This window comes from Populus alba, chromosome 10 (assembly GCF_005239225.2).
Source record: "Populus alba chromosome 10, ASM523922v2, whole genome shotgun sequence".
Lineage (NCBI taxonomy): Eukaryota > Viridiplantae > Streptophyta > Magnoliopsida > Malpighiales > Salicaceae > Populus > Populus alba.
Window position 1 is genome coordinate 9,318,851 of NC_133293.1, and position 20,099 is coordinate 9,338,949.

At 33.2% G+C, this 20,099-nt stretch overlaps 2 protein-coding genes across 2 annotated transcripts; both read right to left on the reverse strand.

The window, feature by feature from the left end:
* Nucleotides 1-11,128: 11,128 nt before the first annotated feature.
* On the reverse strand, nucleotides 11,129-11,777 carry LOC118061557 (transcriptional regulator SUPERMAN). Its single transcript, XM_035075029.2, has one exon. The coding sequence runs from the start codon at nucleotides 11,768-11,770 to the stop codon at nucleotides 11,129-11,131; it is 642 nt and encodes a 213-aa protein (XP_034930920.1). The 5' UTR covers nucleotides 11,771-11,777.
* Nucleotides 11,778-15,522: 3,745 nt separating this feature from the next.
* On the reverse strand, nucleotides 15,523-19,608 carry LOC118061556 (cellulose synthase-like protein G1). Its single transcript, XM_035075028.2, has 8 exons — nucleotides 18,842-19,608; nucleotides 18,616-18,714; nucleotides 18,130-18,258; nucleotides 17,807-18,019; nucleotides 17,534-17,633; nucleotides 17,238-17,410; nucleotides 16,798-17,145; nucleotides 15,523-16,363 (listed from the first exon to the last, which is right to left on the reverse strand). The coding sequence occupies exons 1-8, from the start codon at nucleotides 19,433-19,435 to the stop codon at nucleotides 15,815-15,817; spliced, it is 2,205 nt and encodes a 734-aa protein (XP_034930919.1). The 5' UTR covers nucleotides 19,436-19,608; the 3' UTR covers nucleotides 15,523-15,814.
* Nucleotides 19,609-20,099: the final 491 nt, after the last annotated feature.

The following is a 20,099-nucleotide window of genomic DNA, read 5'->3' on the forward strand; positions in this document are numbered from 1 at the left end:
CTAGAGAAGGAAAGGCAAGTGGTTGTGAAACAGTGACAACACAAGTCATTGGCATTTCCATTGCGGCTTTTGAGTATTTTGTATTGAACGGAGATTCAATTTTGGCGTTTGCTTTAGGACTTTTCTTGTTGGTCGGCTTTTGTGATGGATCCATTTATATATATCTAGTAAATTTTACTACCTTCGCATCTCCTTTGATCTGCTGCTATGGGAATTTCTTTTAGTAACGCGGTTTTTATCTACTACTCTTATATCAACATCCTTAATACTTGATTTTTAAGGATGCAAAACATGTGAAATAAACTTTAAGGGTATAATTAAGAAAATTCAAACGTTTAGGACTAGAATGTAAATTTTGAAATCTGGGTGCTTTTGTCCCCACCCTTCAACGTAGTTTCCCACTGTGTGCCCTTTGCATTTGAAGGTATGAGATGAACCTTCCAGCTTATGACATCATCGGTATATTTGAGGTAATTGTTTCCATGGTCGACTCACAGGTTGACATCACATGAATGCCAATATTAATCGCGAAACCAAGAGGAGATGGTAATGCAAAAAGATTAAGGAAATGTTAAAAAATAATATATATTATTTAAAAAATTAAGTTTAGAGATTAAATTGATTATTTAATAAGGTATGGAAATTTTAATAATTAAGTGATTACGAGTTTAAATTTTTTTATTATTATTATTTATTTGATAAAAATTAAGCATAAAATAATATAAGTTCTAGAATCTTATCTAATAAGTTAAATTTTTAGATTAAATTAATTTTTTTATACCTGCAGTTAAATCTAGCCATCAAAAACAAATGTTATGAAACCGCTTGCAAATCTTGGAAAAGAAATCCTCTTAGGTGTTCTATGGGCTGCAATCGTGAGTTTCTCAGAGTGGTTATGGTTTTTCTATTTAAATATATGATATAATCCTAAATACAAGTCTATACCTTACAAATCACTGTCTTGTTATTCTACCTACGTGAATCAATTTAGTTTTTTGTGACTCTCTCCTTTTCATTAAATCAATTATATATATAATCCCTTATCCCTTCAGTACTCCCCAATGTATGCATGCGTAGATAACTTGAAGACTGCAAGGAAGGGGGGAAAGAGAAGGCATGTAAATAGCAATAGCGGGCGGGTACAATAACATCAAGGTGACTTAACTGGTTATTTCATCCATGGCAGTACTCGAAATTCTTATCGACGCCATAGCTATTTTTTCATCTTTTTAAGTAGCTGGTTTTGTTCTTTTTGGATAGAGAGACGGCAAGAACAACGCGGTGACAGCACTTAATCAAGCTTTGACCATGTCCTTCTGTGTTTCTAGGAAAACTTGACCATGTCCTAGAAATGACTGACAATTTAATTTTCATGTTTATGTGCTTGTATTGATTATATATACCTGTAATAACTAGTCATTAAAATGACAAATGGAAGAAGGTCATCAACGACAACAACACGAGTGCTGTAAGGTTCTGAAAGCTTTCTGGACCAGTACAACCCGATATTATTGTTAGTGCCGGATGAAAAATCTTATTTTCCAGAGCTTAATCACAGATTTTTCGAAAAAGTAATGGCCCTGAGTGGGTTAAACATACAACTTTATTAGTTGACTGATTTGAACTCAAACATGTCGTTATCATATATATTTAGTGCAAAAAAACACCCTGTAAAATAACCGTTATCACAATAAGTTCTTTACTTTCTATAATTTATATTTCCGATATTGTTTTAAAGTTTAATTTATAAATGTGATGCTTGTAATAAGTTAGATTTGACAAAGAAAATCAAATTGGACGATATCTTTAAGCTGAAGAGAATTAATCAAAAGACTTTCCAGTGAATTATTGAGCCGGATTTCACCATAATCTTAGGATAAATTTTGAAAATGATTTATTAATCTTGAACTTAAAGTTTCCGATTTTCTTCTAATGACATGAAAGAATGATTCTCCAATAACGTATCCCACCATGAATTCCAATCCTACAGCGCAGCCCTTCACTTTTCTTTCTGTTTTTTTTTTTTTTTTTAGATTTACTTGTATGATCTTAGCAAGGGGCACCCGTTTTTTTCCTTTTGTTTTTCATGGCTTGAATTTCTTGAATGTCCATTCATAGACCTGTAGGTGAAAGCAGTCCTTTCTCTGACATCTACCGCTTGATCATATGCCCAACATGCTACTCCATAAAGGAATGATCTCTCTTCTCTGTGACCAAGGAGAGGAATGGACAAAACATTGCTGTCACAAACATCAACATGAATTGCCAGATAAACAATTATAAATCATCTAGATGCCTTTCTAAATCATCTGGATGCCTTTCATGCTCGTATAATATGATGAGATTGTCATTTGCCACCGTATGCAGATGTACAAGTGAAGTTTTCAACACATTGATATATTCACAATTTCGCTTTTAATTTGGCACGATCTTCTTAACTTATTCTGTGTTCATATGTTATTGGAGGAGTCGATCTCCTGATCCAGGTTTTGAAGGTCATATATTTATTTCGATATTTTCTCAATGGCATATATTTTTTAAATTCCTGACATGGCTTCGACCCAAAAACTAGAGGCAGGCAACACTTTTTCCGACATGAGATCCGGACTGAAAGTCTTGAGCCTAGGTTTGAGGGTAACTTTTATTTTCATAAGGTTGTCAAAAAAAAAAAAACCCAGACATCATGAACAACAAAAGCTGCGAAATTGATCAGTTTTCCGTTTTGCTCCATAAAATCTGATAAGTAATATATCCACTGTCTTCTCAGATAATAACTTTAAGATGTTTCTTTTTATACTTTGTTTTTTAAAATTATCATGGCGTTTTGCGAAAAGTACTTGCAATATTTTTCCATTCGTAATTATATATAAAAAAAAAACAAGAAAAAAAACCATTAGTAGCAACAATTTTGACCGCCAATAAGTGGGTGTGAAGAAGATGAGCCTGCTGGTGATATGGGCCACAACTGTAAATGTAGAGGCCCATGTTTTGTATGGCATGTCCAGGCCTGGGATGGTATACTCAAATCGGCTTGGAGATCAGCTGGGATTTTCCACTAAAGAAAAAACAAATTCAATAAAAGATATTTAAGTCGCCATGAGACAGTCTTAATTGTTCTTTCAAGTGACAATCATACGTACTTTGTTCTTTTTATGTCATTACGTACTTTGTTCTTTTTATGTCATTGGATGGTCAACTTACCAGCAAGAATTATATAGTGCTACTGATAAACAATATATAAATATATATTTGTTGCTATTAGTAATTCAGTAACGTGATGAATAATATTTTTTAAAAATATTTTTAAATTAAAAATATGAATGTTTTTTCAGATTATTTTTTTGATATTAATATAAAAAAAAATCTAACTTTTTTTTTATCAATGTAATATTTTTTTAGGTGAGAAACAATTTAAAAATTACTTCCAGACAATCACGTAATTCACGAATGTAAGAACTTCAATCTCTGATATACACCTGCTACCTCACGAAAGTAAGAGCTATAGATTCAACAGCTTTAGGTGGTAGAAAGAGAGTGGATGCATGACTCTCTCTCTCTTCTTCATCTCTCTCACATCACTCCCACTGTTTGCGTCTCTTCCATAATTTTCTCTCGTTTACTATAAAAAAACAGAAAGAGAGTGGATGATATATGTGGTATATTAAGCATTCCGAGCAAATTAATCGTTGCTCCTGGGAAAGCTTCGCTTCAATTTTGTAGCCTGGGGATCGTTTCTCTCTCAAGAACTAGCAGTAATACTACTAATTAATTGTCTTCAAAATTGTACACAGTAGCTAGGAGTCTAGCTAGAAACAGCTGATGGAAAAGCTGAATGCTTTGTATAGAATCTGCGTAGTTGAAGTGTGGAAATCACACACACACACATACACAAACACATCTCTCTCTTGCCCATCATAGACCTAAACACGAAAATTATTGAAGTGCAGATATTGTTGTTGAAAGCAATGCAGAGGGGATCGAGAAAGTGGCAAATAAAAGAAGGGGTTGGGATTTGGGAAGGAAATTAGCAGAGATAGATGGTGATGGGCGCCGACTGGGAAAAGGCTTTGCTTTATGCCATCCCCCTCCCCTCACTTTCACTAAAAAAAGCAGTCTGGTAGCTTCTCCTCTTGCTCAATTGTCTCTGCTCTTTCCTCTCTATTGTCATCAATCAAGTGTTGGGGACACTGTCTTTTTAAAATTCCCAACATTACAAAATAAACTAAAAGAAGAGCAGATTTCACTGCTTTTTTTAAAAAGAAAAAATTGCCCTTGTCAATTTTATTTATTTTAATTCTAGAATTTGTTTTCATTAATAACATTCTCTTACACTATGTTTGCAGGATGCGATTTTTTTTTAATTGACATGAAACATTAGATTGCTCCTTGATTTTATAAAATAAAATTTAATTTTATTAATTTTTAAAAATTAAAACAACTAGGACCAACATTGACACAACCAATCAAATGCTTCCATTTTTTCACTTTGGCATAGAAAATTATAATTTGGCCCTTATAGTTTAAAGTCTTCGCTTTTTATTCCTTTTTTTAGGCTTTCAAAATATTCTAGTATTGAACTTCATTTTTATTTATGTTTCAGTTTCTTGACTTTGAGAGGAGAGAGCGTTGTCGAAAAATGAAAGAGGAGAGGAAAATTTGTTGACTAGTCACATTTTGATCACTAAAAAGGATGAACAATTATTTTTATAAAAATTGTTTGTTATGAGTTTAAAATAATTTTATTAGTTTTTATAGTATTGTTAACAATTTATTTTTTGATTATTATATATCTAATGTTGAAAAAATCATTAATAAATATTCAATGAAAATTAATGTTTATTTTTATTTTTATATAATTAAAAAATAAAAAAACTTCAAGAAACAAGTTTATTAAATCTAGTAAGACTAATGATATAGGTCATGAATTAAATAAGTTAATCCAGAATGTCATTATTTTGATGTAAAAAAAAATTATTAAGATGTAATCTTGAATTATTATGTTTTTAAAATTTAATTTAATTTTAATTACATCGATCAAATCAAATTGTGAACCTGCTCGATCTACTGTATTACACTAGATCAGCTTTTACCTTGATTTGAAATTCATCTATAACAATGTCGAATTCGATACTATTTAATATTTCCGAAAAGTTCCCCGAAATTAATTTCTATTCTACCAAAAACCTAAAATTAATTGCTCTCTCTTAGACATTAATTGACCTCTAATTCTTTTTCTTTTTTTTTAAAACCATACGTACTTTCATTTTTACAATAAAAATGAGGATCCTAATTGCTAATATTCTACAAAAAGAAGATGCTATAGAAATTACTTCAAATATTTACCTGCATGTTAGGAGGACAAATTAAGCCCATCAACTTATCTTTTGTTTAATGGCTAGGCGCGCTGACATAGCCCGTTATGCCAAGTAACACCTAACCTTTTTTGTTTTTAATTTTTTTTTTTTTACTAATAGCCTTATTTTTATATATTTATTACTCTGAAATACTTTTTTTAAACTATATTTCTAATAACCTTCAAGATAAAAAAAATTAAAAGGAAAATTTGAGGTCGAGTATTTGAATACTTATTTGTCTTTTACTTTTATAAAGAAAGATGAACATTTTATTTTAGTATTTAATTAACATTTAATTAACTCTTTCTCATTTTATCGGCTTGTACATATTTAATTCATTCCATTCAGAGTAAAAAATTCTTTTATGTTTTTCAAGAAAATGATGATAGAATGAAACGCCTATTTAATATTAGCACATCCTTTTACTATGTTAAAATTAACTTAAAATTCTGTCTGTGGTGTAGTCTTAACAATTTTTTTATATAATTATTAAAGTATATAACTATCAATTTATTTTATTATGCGTATATATTACTATTATTTTTTTAATTAATTTTTTTCATATAAAAAAATAAATCGGTAATATCTACGTATTTATTTTTTGAGTTAAAAAAGATTTCAATCGGCTCGCGGTGAAGAGCAGGTAAACTAATTAGTGAAGCCTATGACGCTGACGCGTCAACGCTCTTTAAAATACCGAGTAAAGTTTAGCCTTTGTAGTCATCTAGTGATTACCAAGCAGTATTTAATGTATCTGTGATTTTAATTATATTTCACAATTACATGTATCATCATCGATCCATTGATGAATACAGTTTTTCTACACGAAACCAACTATGCTCCACCAGCACATCAAGTCTGACGCAACAGCTCTTTCTCGCTCTATTTTTGTTTTTTTTTTTATTATTATTAAAATGGATATCTAAACTAACTTGAGTTTCGTTAAAATATAAAATTAATATTTATATAAATTTTTAATGATTATTATATCACTATAAAACTTTAATTTGATACGACATCAGCTCTCTTTAATTTACTCGGTAAAGCTTAGCCTTTGTAGCCGTATCCGTTGAAAGATCGATGACAGGTTCTCTCTAAACAATATATATTTAGTTTGTAGAAAAACGAAAGTTGATTACTATTTTTACTGCTATTTTTAAAAAGAAAGGAGTATTGCTTACCATGAATTTCTATATACTGATACTGGCCTCAAGATCAACGAAAAGAAGATCCATGGAGTAGAAAATGAAAACAAGTGCGTGACTCATTCACTGATGGAAAAGCTTCTGTAATTACGAAAAGGATAGCTGAAGACAAATACATCCAATCTACAAGCCAAATCCAGTGGCTCAAGGTCGTCCGTATCAGGGCTGTACATATATATATATATATAATACTGCACATACATTGTTTCTGGCAAAGCAACTGCACGTAAGAACTTGGGATCAAGATATTTGCTTTCTTTATGATTTCAGGTTCGAGCCCTAGGTTGTTAATATAATGGCCACTAAAAGCTTACATGGTCGTTAACTTCAGGGCTCGTGGGATTAGTTGAGGTATGCGCAAGCTGACCTAGACAACCACATTAAACTATATATAAAAAAAAAAATCGCAAGAACAACAACTTTTATAGTAAAATCATAAGAAAAAAACCGTAAATAACTTAAATCCACTGTCGACCGCATATTTGCATGTGAGCGGGGAGAAGTAATTTAGAGAATCCAAACTAGAAATATTCTCTCGATTTTTTTTTCTAATTAATTATTGTCGGCTAAACTAGAAGCTCATTGGAAGATTAGACTATAATTCTAAAACTATATACAAAATATTTTCTCCAAGTTTAATATAATAGATAATTAGGAGGCGTCAGAGTGAATTTTATTAAGATTTTTTTAAAATTTAAATTAATTTGTTTTAGATTTTTTTGATGTACTGATATAAAAATAATATTATTTTGATTATTTTTTAAATAAAAAATACTTTAAAAAAACAACTAATATTACATTCTTAAACATCTTTTTAATAACAAACTAAGAATAAAGTGATTATATGATCTTTGATCTGTGTACAAGATTTAATGTTTTTAGTAAAGTAAATGATAATTAATGGATTCAAATTTATATGGTATAAATTTTATGATTTTGTTTCCGTAAGATGTCAGGTTTATTTAAGCTAAAAGGTCCATTCTTAGAGAAATGGGAGCATGACAAAGACGGGGATGAGTGTGATGACGAGGGGTCTACTAGAACCGCAGGGAAGTTATTTGCTATTTCAGTCCAGGAGTCACTATTAATCATATTTTATTTAAATTAATCATTAATAACATCAATTGTGGAGATATAATGGGCAGGAAAATAATTTTGGGCCTGTAAAATTTGTGGTAAAAATTACACCATATGAAGAAAATAAAAACTGTAAGGCTACATCAATGAAAATATTAGATATTGTTCGAGATATATTTGTGATTGTAGTTTTTTAAGCTATAATTGGGCTTGCAAGTTGCAGCAGCAGCAGCAGCTCAATGCTGCATTCTCCACACACTAAAAACGAAATCATGATTAGTCCAGTGGTTTTTTAGCTGTTAAATTAATATGTTATTGATATTTTTAATTTATTTTGATTTGTTAATGTTAAAAATAATTTTTTAAAAATAAAAAAATATTGATATTTATTTTGATACAAAAAATTATTTAAAAAGTAACTGCAATCACATTACCAAACAAGCTCTATATTGTAAAAATTTAAAATTAAAAAAATTATTTTGCATTTAAGTTCTATAATTACTAATATAATAATTATTAAAAATTTATATGAAATTCAATACTCATAAAATTAGTTAACTTACGATTAAGTTAGCAAGAACACCTACTTAATTAAAAAAACAAAATCATGATGAGTCCAGTTGTCTTCTAGCTGTTAAATTATACTGACCGATGTGAGTAAGAGAATTTCATTGACCGATGCAAGGAACGGTGAACTGATCAACAAAATGAACGGCCATGATGATGTAGGTTGGTCGGCCAGGGTTGTGTAATGAAAGGGATTGATTCCTCGAAGGAAGATTTCGAACACAGTATCTACTATCTAAGCATGTTTTGTACTCGGAACGACAATTGTCCCGGAAGTCTATAGTAATAGCTTCTTCTTTTTTACATTTCAAAAATATCTTTCAAAATATTTATAATTTTCAAATTATTGTTTTTATTTTTATGTCATATCAAAAATAATTTTAAAAATAAAAAAATATATTTTAAAATAAAAAATATTTTAAAAATTAATCATTACCAATTTACCACTGTCCGAACAATAGGTGTAATGACAAGACATGACGCAGGGTACTACCATCATGAGGATCCTCAATCACATTTCAGTATCTTACTCAACTGAGGTGTGAACATGTATGTGGTTTCCTTCATTTCTTTGCGTCTTTCAGGTTTCTTTCAGAATGATTATGGCTGGCCCTTGTGGTAGTACGTAAAGTTCCAATTACTAGTGTGGAAATAAAATAAAAAAAAGTTTTATTGGACGAGCTCCCTCTTGCGCTCATTCTCCTAAATCTAACCATATTAATTATTATTAATCTTTATAAAATATAGTTAGACTTTTGATAAAAATCGTATAATAGTCTCACCTTTCTCTCATACATTTTAGCTGTGAGAAAATGGGTGTTTGGATGAATTTATCATACAATTAACAAAAATATTATATTTTTCATTATATATTATACAAATTGAGGTTCTCCTGTTATATATATGTTCTCCTATAAGAAAAAAATAAAAATGAGAGATGTATTTTTATACAGTAGAAGAGAATTATGCCAAGGACGGCATGAGGTTGGATGTGGGGATAGCTAGCGGTGTGGTGTCTGCCTTGACCAATGGCCAAATATGGAAAGCGTTTTGGTGTTTTAGTTGTCTGAATTGCTTTGCACGGACCAAAACCTTACATTCTGTTTAAGGAAAAACATCATACCATTTGACACCCAGACAATGTCGGGAACATGCAAACCATCAGATTTTGGGAAAAGAGCGTCGTATCCAATGGCTCTCTCACCTCTCATTATTTTGTGTATGTGCATGATATCATGCATGTAAACATGCCATCATGATTGAAAAGTTAAGGATATCAATTCCCATGATCATCTTCATAGATCCAAACAAAAGCTCGGAGCTTTTTCTTCGACATAATCTCTAATTCCCCACATATAATCAACCGAAGTACATAGGATAAAAACTTTCCGTCCACGGTCATTAAGGCAGTGCTGCCTGTTGGATCTGAGCTGCTTAAAGAACGACTAATTTCAGCCCCCACCCACCCAAATAGAAGAAAAAAAAAAGAAGAAGAAGAAGAGAGGGATCTGAATGCTTACATGTGCGATTTGTAATTTGATATTCAAGAGTTTTGATTCTAAAGACAAGAACTTGAATCTTAGCATACCTCATTTATTTTCAAATAAATTTCAGCACAAACTTAAAGCCTTGTACATAGTGGCATCTTAATTAAGAAATTAATGAGAACATTCTCTAATCTCACCTGACAATTTGAGTTTTTTTATTGGACATCTTTTTACACACACGCGCATGCACCATAATTCATGCAACATCATGCAATCTGACTTTAGTATTATACAATATAATTAATAATGTTTGATGATGTTGGCAACCTCCTGGAGATTGGATCAAAGTTAATACAGGTGGGGCTAGTAGGGGCAACCCAGGTCCTGCTACTGCTGGCTGTATTGTTCTGGATGGCAGTGGGTATTTGGCTAGCTAATAAAGGATTTGAGCTTAATTATGCATGCCGGGGGTTCATTTCTCCCCCTCCTGTTCCTCCCGGAGCTGCTGATAAATTAACTCAAGATTCAGTCGAGAGTGGCTTGATAACGGTGCTAAGGCCCCTTTAATTACCAGAAAAGAAAATGGTGTTGGCAACCATCCAACATGTAACTAAATTTCTAGTAATCGCTTGCTTTTGGTTCGCAGCATAAACCGCTTAGAATTCGTTTGCTAGAACAGGAAGACCTACTGTCATTTTATTTTTCATCCACCTCTTAATTTTGTTCTTCTTTCATATTGTCCGGAAGAGTTTTACCATCCTCCATTAATTTTTAATAAGATCAACTCTTTTTGTTGTTAAGTTACAGTTAACCTAACAAGAACCACAATCCACGTTAACTACATAAAAAATTACAAAAACGAAATAGAAACAATAAAAAGAAGAAATGAAAAAAATCTATCATTTTTTACTGGATGAATCATCAAAATTCTCAGTCACACACCCACCTTTTCTCTCTCTCTAAAGTAATGGGAGATATCGATGATCAGAAATCTAAACTGAAGCTATAATTATATACAATATAAAAAAACGAGATTTTTCTTTTTCTATGAAAGTGGATAATAGTATTAGAAAAGGTACCAGCCAGTAAGAGAATGGCTAATGGCTACTAAGACAAAAAGTTATACTAGCTTAAACGATACAGTATGCTGACAGCAAATCTAGATAACATAATAAGAGCCATGATTAAGAGAAAAGAAACTTGATAACAGAAAATAACATGTGAAAAGTAGCAGAAAAATGTGTTTCTAGATCAGGGAGAATATCAATTTGCTTTGGAATCTAACATCTTCTGAACTTCTTCATGAAAACTTCTGGATTAGCTACTAAACATAATGCGTCTTATAATACATGATCACAAACTGGTGCAACAAGCAAATTGCAAGCTTCCAAGATTAAACGTGTTAATTTGTGTTGATAGGGCTGCACAAATTGATCACCTAATTGAGAGATCCCAGTCGAAGTTCCAAATCCAATTCATCCTTGGAGTCACGAACAAGACCAATCTCCAAATCTAACCTCACAATCTCAGCCTTCTTCCAGATCTTGAATCCATCTTGCTGTGTGAAACCACCAAAGTTTCCAGTACTGAAGAAGGATTTTCTGGTTCCCGTTGTTGTTAAATCAGAAAGTTCAGAGCTTGAAGGGTCAAGAGGGGTACCATCAATGGTCCATTTCTTGACTTCAGAAGCTAAAGGTGGTGTAGATAGTGCAGAAAGAGGAGGAGACACCAAGGATGGTAATGTGCGAGTGAATGGAGGACATAAACTAGGGTTAGGGTTAAGGTTCTGAACAGGACACTGAGCGTCCCTTGGAGGTGACCTTCTTAACCTGGCTCTATCTCTCCTATGAACATTCATGTGACCGCCAAGAGCTTGAGCAGATTTAAATTCCCTTCTGCAGAAGCTACACGTGTACGATCTTGGAGGCCATGAAAGACTATCAAGATAATCTTCTCCAAAGCTTTGGCAGCTGCTAAGGTTCCATGAATCTCTGAGCTTCTTGTTGCTGTTAGTGTTGTTGCACGCTTCACTGCCAATACTATGATCTTTCAAGTTGCTGCTAAAACTGTTCCTCTCCATGAGTTCTTTACGGTTCAGTCAGACCTAGCAAGATAAAAAAGACAACAGCATTCTAGCTCAAATCATGTCAATTTACAAAAGCAAATCACGAAAGTAAAAACCCCATCTCTCAAAAGTTAAGAGTACAAAAGAAAGAGATGGAATGAAAGAGGGAAACAAAACTGACCAAAAGATGTAGTCTATGGAGATGATCTAGACTTGGGTTTTGGGTTTCAGAGAGAGGGAGAGGAAAGCGGAGTGATTGATAAAGTTGGAGCAAAGAGCACATCAAATTCTGAACCAGAAGCTGAAAATCCCATTGAAGGTACTCATCCCCAGAAAAGTGCTCCTGCTCCACATGTTTTGGCCACTGCTTCTGCTTGCTATATGTACTCGAACCTCGGCCTGCCAGGTTATTACCTTTATGACGAATCTAGCTAGAGTTATTGGATGCTCTTCACTTGTCATTAAAGTACATACGAGTCTAATTTTTGTGCAACAAGTGTAATGAAAACTGAAGAGTGATCATGTGTAGACGGGCACAACTCAACATGCCCAATGACTTGTCTGGATATAATTGGTTGAATTTAATTTAATGAAACTAGCTAGGAAGAGAGAGAGGAGGCCTGCCTGTTGTTTGCTCACCACCACCAAAATGGGTACCCTAATAGCGAGGAAGACAAAATTCTGTTTGTCGATGTACGTATCCCAAGGCTACTACTACTTTCACGAGAATATCCTAATTAATTACCCTTTCTTTCTTTTCTCACCCCTTGTTCAAAACAATTGCTCTTGTTTTTTTTAATAATATAATCGTTCGGGATCAATTTATTGATTTTTTTCGAAACAATATATAAAACTGAAAAAAATAATTAAGGACATGTTTTATATCCTTCAATTAAAAGTCATCAAAGATATCCCTTTAGTTTTATTAATATATTATATAGATCTCTTATTAGCAGCCACCTATTGCTTGAACCTTGTTAATTATATATAAACTGCAGCGGATACTACCATAGCTCATCAACAAAGTAAGAAATAAATAATAATAATTCAATAACCATAGCAGAGCATGATAAATATTCTTCATGGACCTCAAGATTTTCAACCTGTTGCAGTATTTGCTACAAATCTCTCTTCCCTTGCATTTTATTTATTCATCTAGTTTTTCTCTTTACTGGACCCTTGCAATTTGTTTACCTCTTGCATATTCATGGTCAGTAGTTGGAGGTATAGTCGCTGCAGTGTTCATGAGTAGTGCAAGCTAGACAGTTTCATTTCATTCCAGAAAGCTTTGATTTGCTCAACTCCATCTACTTCAAAGACAGGTTATCTCAGTGCAGCAAGATTTGTTTTCCATTTTCAAGTGAAAAGGAGGTGGAGTTTTTTCAGAGAACCCATATGGACAAAAGATTGAGTCGCATTTAGCATAGCTTTCTTGAAAGACTGGTGGCCAGTAAGGGAGCCTGTGGTATGCTATATATAGTTGTGAGGTTGTGAGGTTCAACAGCCGAAATTGCAGGGCTTACCCGCAGTGTAATCCGGTGCCGTCTGCTCCACTCATGATTAAAGATCGAGCGCCACACCAAAAAGGTTTTTTTTTTTTTTTTTTTTTTAATATGATCAACCAGCTCTAATGATTTAGTTACCATGTTTATCAATGAGGGGGGGGAAAAGAGAGGAGAAGGAATGCCTGGTCCAATGCTAGATCAAGTAAATACTGTATTTAATTTTATTGAAGTTGTAAAAAATTCCCAATTTTTTTTTTAATAATTTAGGTTTTAGAGTAAAAAATGTATTTTTTTCAATAAAAAATTTCTCTTTTTCTATATGTAATTTTTTTTGTTTGACGAAATCATGAATTTTTTTCTTTATATGGTTTTTTGAATAAAAACTTAAAGCAATTAAAATAACAATTCATAACAATTAAAATGATTAAAATTTAGGAGGAAAAATGTATTTCTTTAATCAAAGCTCTCTTTTTATTAGTCATTTATTTAAGTTAACTAATTTTCAACAAACAAAATAAAAAATAACTATCTTGATTATTTTTATATGACTGTGTAAAAAATTAATTAATTTGAAAAAAAAATATAAAAAGATTATGAGAATAATATATATATATATTCTCATTGAATACTCATGTATAATTTTCATATATCATTATTAAAATAATTGCAAATACAACCATAAAAATCTCTAATCTTATTTAAAATATAGAATAATAGAATGATTTTTGAAACATTATTATAATTATTTATTTAATTAATAGAATTTTATTTTAAAATATAAAAGAAAACGAAGATGAGGAGGGTAAGAGAGGCTAAATGCTTTGCGGCGTAGACTACCAGCCCCTATGTCTCTGGCCCATAAAAAAACTCAAGGGGGCCTGATTTTCTTTTTTCTTGTTATATGGATAGATAGATAGATAGATAGGTAACACCTACTTGTACAAATAATATGTTTTTCACTATAATAAATTACTGAAAAATCAAGTTGTAGGACATTTGAACCAAAAATCTTAATTTTCAACTCATTTCACTTAAAAAAATTTAATTCCTTTTTAAGAATTTTAATAACTCATCCCATTCATAATCTTAAAACATCATCTAATTAGTCTAAAAATTAACTAAAATTCAAATCAGATAAAAAAACATATTCATGAGTTTCCAGTTTCAATCAATCTTTTCTAGTATAAATAAAAATTCAAATAACTCCATTAAATACCTCTTGTCAAGTGAAATTTATCAACACCAAAATTTATGTTTTTTTGTTGGAATTTGACTAATCAAAAACTCTCCCATCTCTCTCAACATTCAAGAATTGAAATACAAAATAAAATAAAATTAATCAAGCACACTAAATTAATTTGCTTTGATTATAATTGTAATATTTTTAACATGGTAATCAAGATTAAAGCATGCTTCACTTAATCAACGGCTGAGCCAACGTGAAAGAGTGGCAAATCGAATTTGGTGGGGGCAGGACTATGATTACTAAATGTCCCTAAGCTTGATCGACTGGATGTCATCAACTAAATATTTATAAAAAGAAAAAGGAGAACCGATTGAAACAAAACAGGAGCTTTTTCAGTTTTGTCGGAAGCTATCACTATATATATACGTGATAGCTAGCATGAACCTGACTGGAAACTCTACCGGCAGAACAAAAGGCATTCTGACATAAAGCAACACTTTCTAGTTTTGCTTTCAGATTCGAACTTAGATCCCTCTGAGAGCTGAGCCACCTCTCAACACGCAAAATACAAAATAACAGCACTGTTTTACTTTTTATATCAATACTAGTTAAGAAATCGAACATTTTATGCACCAGAAATCAGAAGCTTGAGATGCCAGAATTCCATCTTCCACAAAAAGTAAATAAATTGATGAAAATCTCTCCATTGGTAAATGAAGCGGTGGCTTTAAATGCATCAGAAATCAAGTTCCTCTTGCTTCTCCGTTTGCACCATTCGCTCCTCTCCATCGGTCTCCCCTCCTAAGCGACCAATTATAATTCCCACAAAAAGTCAATATATTAAGGAGAGTTTATTTTGGGGAAGATAGACAAGGGGAAAAGGGGAAGAAAGTAGGTATTTTGCAGGCGGTTTTGTAGTGGTGTTTCAGGTTTGAAAGGGAGAGACGCAGTTATAGCGTTGATCGATCATAATGTAATGAAAAGAGAGCCAGAGGATGCATGTGAACACAGGACTGCTTTTTATATGCTCACTTTTCTACAAATCGCTCAATGTAGCTTGGATCTTGGAACACCAATGACTTGCAATTTAATAAATTCATAAAATCCTGAACAGATAAAAGTCTTGTACAGTAAGTAGCAACTAATTAGTATAGCATCAAACCAGAGGATGCCCTGCATCCCCAGAAAATGCCCCGCTCAAGGACTGAAAATAAGAGACCGTTATCTACGGAGGACATGAGTGAATATGATGTTGTGCCCAGCTGCCTCTAATCTCAGTTTCTGCTGTCTTACAAGGTGAGTATAGTACACAAGAGATCATAAAGGCTGACTTATATTGGAATAGGATGAACGAGATTCCATGGCAATTTACCACCTCAGAGTCATATGTCCCAAGCACAGCAAGAAAATGGTGATTACAAGAGACAACAAGGTGACTGGAGTTGGAACACGTCCTTTATCCTTCCTCAGTAACATTCCTTCAATTACAGGGTAGTTTACCATCAATATGTAAAGCGATAGGAATACCTGCCCAAATGTCTCATTCCAACTTCCTGCAATGAACATCCTAGCTACTCCTCCAATAAAGGAAACCATGTTCAGAATGATTAGTGTAATAATTGGAGTAAGTATCATTGTTGATGCTTGGAAATTCAGTTTTCCCATTTGATATAATGCAACTTGTTCATCATCGGCTACTTTGTTTGTTGGCAGGAAACTGGCTTCTCTCATGCCAAAGCATTTCATGATAGCATCTAAACTACCAAATGTGTAGGCGGTAACTGACTTCATCATCCAAACGCGCTGCTCATTTAACAAGGTCTGGATCGAGGCTCCTGTGGATAGGATCTCTTCCAAATGTTTCAAGAGAGAAGCTAGAAAAATGAACGAAAAGACCATAAACCATGAAGATGAGACCTGTTTCAGAAGACAAACGAATTTTAGAGCCTACAGCTATTAAGCGAGCAAACTCGTTAAAGTGCCGAAACAGGTTAAAAAGATACAAGTGAAAGGCTTCTTTAGAAATTTAATAGCTAAAACTTGGGACTTGGAAGAATTAATTCCTCTGCCTCCTCACGACACCTCTTGAACCAGCAAAACAGCTATGTTTCACTCAGAAATGAAGAAATACTAGCCTTCCATTGCACTGTTTCCACAGCCAATGGTGAAAAGCCAGAAGTGTCACTCCACCAGAGACTTTTTTTCGTCTAAATATCACCAATCTCCCACAACATTCGCCGTTAATATAAAATTTCATGTAAATGACTGCTACTATCAAAAAGAGAGAGAGCAGATGAAAGAAACTTAAAATGGAGAATTACGATAGAAGACAAGGGCGTTGGTATTCTTACCTGAGGGTATATGGGGATGCCATTAAGGAGACAAAGTTGAGGCAGCGTAGCTAAACACCACAAGGGCAAGAAATAGAGAGGCTGAAGTGCAAGGTAGCCATAGCACATGGTTTGAAGTAATGGCATTCTCGATAGGCCATAAATGAAAGGGCAGAACTTTGAGAGGGTAACTTCGAACAACCCAGAGTTCCATCTCGTTCCTTGAACTAGCAAGTCATTCAAATTTGTGGTAGAGCTGCCCAAGAATGCTGGCTTTGAAGGATTACAAAAAACAGAAGTTTTCCCTTTGCAATGCAAGATGAACCCAGTAAAATAATCCTCTACCACAGAATGATACAAGAAACCCATCTGCTTTCAAACCATGAGGAGAAACATAAATTTATAATCCATAAGGATTTAAAGCAAAAAAGAAAGCCAGGAATTGATCACGCCACTCTTGCCTGTTCACCCCATAGAGTGTTTTTCTCATAGGTGCAAGAGGATAAAAATTGGGCCTCTTGTTGGAGTTTGCTTGATGATTCTGTATTCTTGATGGAGCTATATTGATAGATTTTGTGAATCGACATGATAAACTCATTCGAATGTCCAAAAGATTGCTTTAGACGCATGACATCTGCATCATGCCAAGTGACAGATTAGTATGTGAACCAGACCACTTACTCAGTATCCTTTGCTATGGAACGAAATTTTGGAATGGAAGTTTCAATCCTATTTTGGTCAAGGATTATTGTTTTACCTTTCTCTGAAAGATTGCCATACAATGCTTCTCTCTTCATGTAAAATCCAGTGCCAGACAGAACTGGTCCTTGAAGCCCGTCAATTCCTGGCCACCTTATCTGAAACACAGTATGAAAACATCTCCACATAAGAGATCACTAATCACTGCAAGTCACGCATCAAAATTCCCAACAATGCAGGAAACTTGATAGGACTCATCAGCGGACAGGAATCAATGTCTTCAAGGCACTGCAGTATCCATGAAAAAGCAAAAGGAGATTAATTTATTTACCACGAATATTTTTCTCAGCTGCCCATCATAGATGTCATTCTTGTTGATGTTATGAAATTTCTGAGGGAATTGAATGAAAGCCAGCGAGGGAGAAATTGCTGGATCAAGGTGGAAACACATTGCTTGCCTTGCAGATGTTGGGTCATTACAGTACATGTCACAATCCAGTACCAATATGTAAGGCGAGTTGGTGATGATACCAGAGACCCTAAGCTGTAAGAATTAATGATATCTGGTGATTATATTTATGTATTCTTGCACTCACAAACATGTTACTAAAGGAAACAAAAGAAAGAAAGAGAAGTGGAGAGACAGGGAAGTACAAGAACATTTAGTGCTCCAGCTTTGAAATGATGAGAATGAGAAGGCCTTTTCTCACGAGAAACGTAGACAAGAAGAGGCATTTTAGCTTGTCTTATTCCAGCTTCATTTTCAGGTCCATCATCTATCACCTGCAGACAAGTGCCAACCGTTGCACATCAACAATTGCAACAGAACAGGAATGGTAATGAATCCTTGAAATACAAGAAACGGACAGTAGGAATCGAAAAATTGGCTTTCTCGATCAACCGCTCCAAACATTAGTTTGTAGAACTCATAGGCAGTGACAAGAGTGTTAAAGCAATTCAATTAACACAAAAATAAGTACAAACATGAAAGAGAAGGATCTTAACTTAGTTCTCATCAATTAATTTGTCTAAAAGTTCTAGCTTTAATTTAAATACAAAAAACTTGTATATAGGTTAAGCTAAAAATATTATTTTACTCTTAATAAATAAAATATATTATTTAACAAAGAAAACCCATACCTCGATTACCGGAGGATGATCTTTGCTGCTTGTGGCCTCTTCACTTCCAATAATTTCTCCTGCTTTATTGACACGTTCTTTGAAAAGCTCGTATTTTCCCTGCAAAACCAAGTACTTCCATGACTAAGTAGTTTAAATTGAACTCAATCAAATTCTCACAAACATTAAATAATTGGACAGGCATGAAATCGAGGATCTTAACTTAGCAGGATAAAAATATTCAAACCTTGATCTTCTCCTTTTCCTCCTCGTATTCCAGAGAATGAAGGGGACCAGAATAATTGTCTTCCAAACTTGAAAAATAAACCTTCGGACACCTAATCTTGATTCCAAACCTTCTACAAAAAGGAAGCCAGGACCTGGCAAACAACCAAGCCTCTCTCATGCCTTGTAATGTTAAAGATGAGCCCCCATCATCCGAAAGATACACAGAAAGCTTATCGGGTGGATAATCCAGTGCCATAGCTGACAAAACAGTGTTCATTACCTCCAGAGGTGGTTCCTTCTTGTGGTCTGCAGTGCATATGAACACATCAATACCAGGAAGCTCTTCATCCTCTGGCAATCTTTCCGGGAAAGTTGTTCGAGAAACTGGCCTCCACGTATAAGCTTGGTCAAAAAGCCATATGATAGATAGCAGCATCTCAGAGGCAAAGACTAGAAGATAAGGAAGTGAAGGTTTTGGTTTTGATGATAGAAAAGAAGAGAGTCTGTAATAGAACAAGGCTACTAAGGCTGTGAAATGAAGGAGAGAATATGAGCGGTTGATAATGGCAGAGGATATGCTAGGAGTGCAGGCATGGAGTGGAAGAGACTTCATTTTTGGTTACTGGTTGTTTAGTGTTCTTCTGCAAGAGAAATCTTCCGAGATATACTCATCAATTCCATTTCTACAGGGTTTTAAGTTGGTTGTCTACCTTTTAGTCAATGAAGCTACATAAGCAAAGCTGTTTGCACTTCAACAAGTCATTGTTTATGGCTGGTCAAATAGCTTAGACTAATCACACTCCTTAAAGTCTTGCTATTTGATTTTTCACTCTGATTAATCAGACCGCCATTTCAAATCGAAACGTCATGTAATGTGCTAAACATAAAATATTAAATATAGAACAAATCAACGTATTCACAAAGCCATCCTTTTTTTTTTTTTTTTTAACAGTGTAGTTTTGATTGTTTTTTAAATAATTTTTTGTATTAAAAATACATATTAATAATATTTTTTTTATTTTTTAAAAATTATTTTTGATATGAGCACATTAAAATAATTTAAAAACACTAAAAATATATTAATTTGAAGTTAATAAAAAAATAAAAAAAAATAAATTTTTTTAAAAATACTTTTGAAACCCAAAAATAATTAGGCATTACATTTCAATTCATAGTTTACAGTGGATGTCTTTGTAAAATGGATTCGATTTAGCGTTGAAAAGTGTTTTTGTAATTTTTTTTATTTTTTGCTTTGATTTTTTGCAATTTATAAAAGC

Coding starts and splice junctions, on each gene's coding strand:
- LOC118061557 (XM_035075029.2), bottom strand. CDS start 11,770: ATGGAGAGGAACAGTTTTAGCAGCAACTTGAAAGATCATAGTATTGGC.
- LOC118061556 (XM_035075028.2), bottom strand. CDS start 19,435: ATGAAGTCTCTTCCACTCCATGCCTGCACTCCTAGCATATCCTCTGCC. Junction 17,146..17,237: donor ACACTCTATGGGGTGAACAG/GCAAGAGTGGCG, acceptor GTTTGAAAGCAG/ATGGGTTTCTTGTATCATTC. Junction 16,364..16,797: donor GCATCCCCATATACCCTCAG/GTAAGAATACCA, acceptor CTTCTGAAACAG/GTCTCATCTTCATGGTTTAT.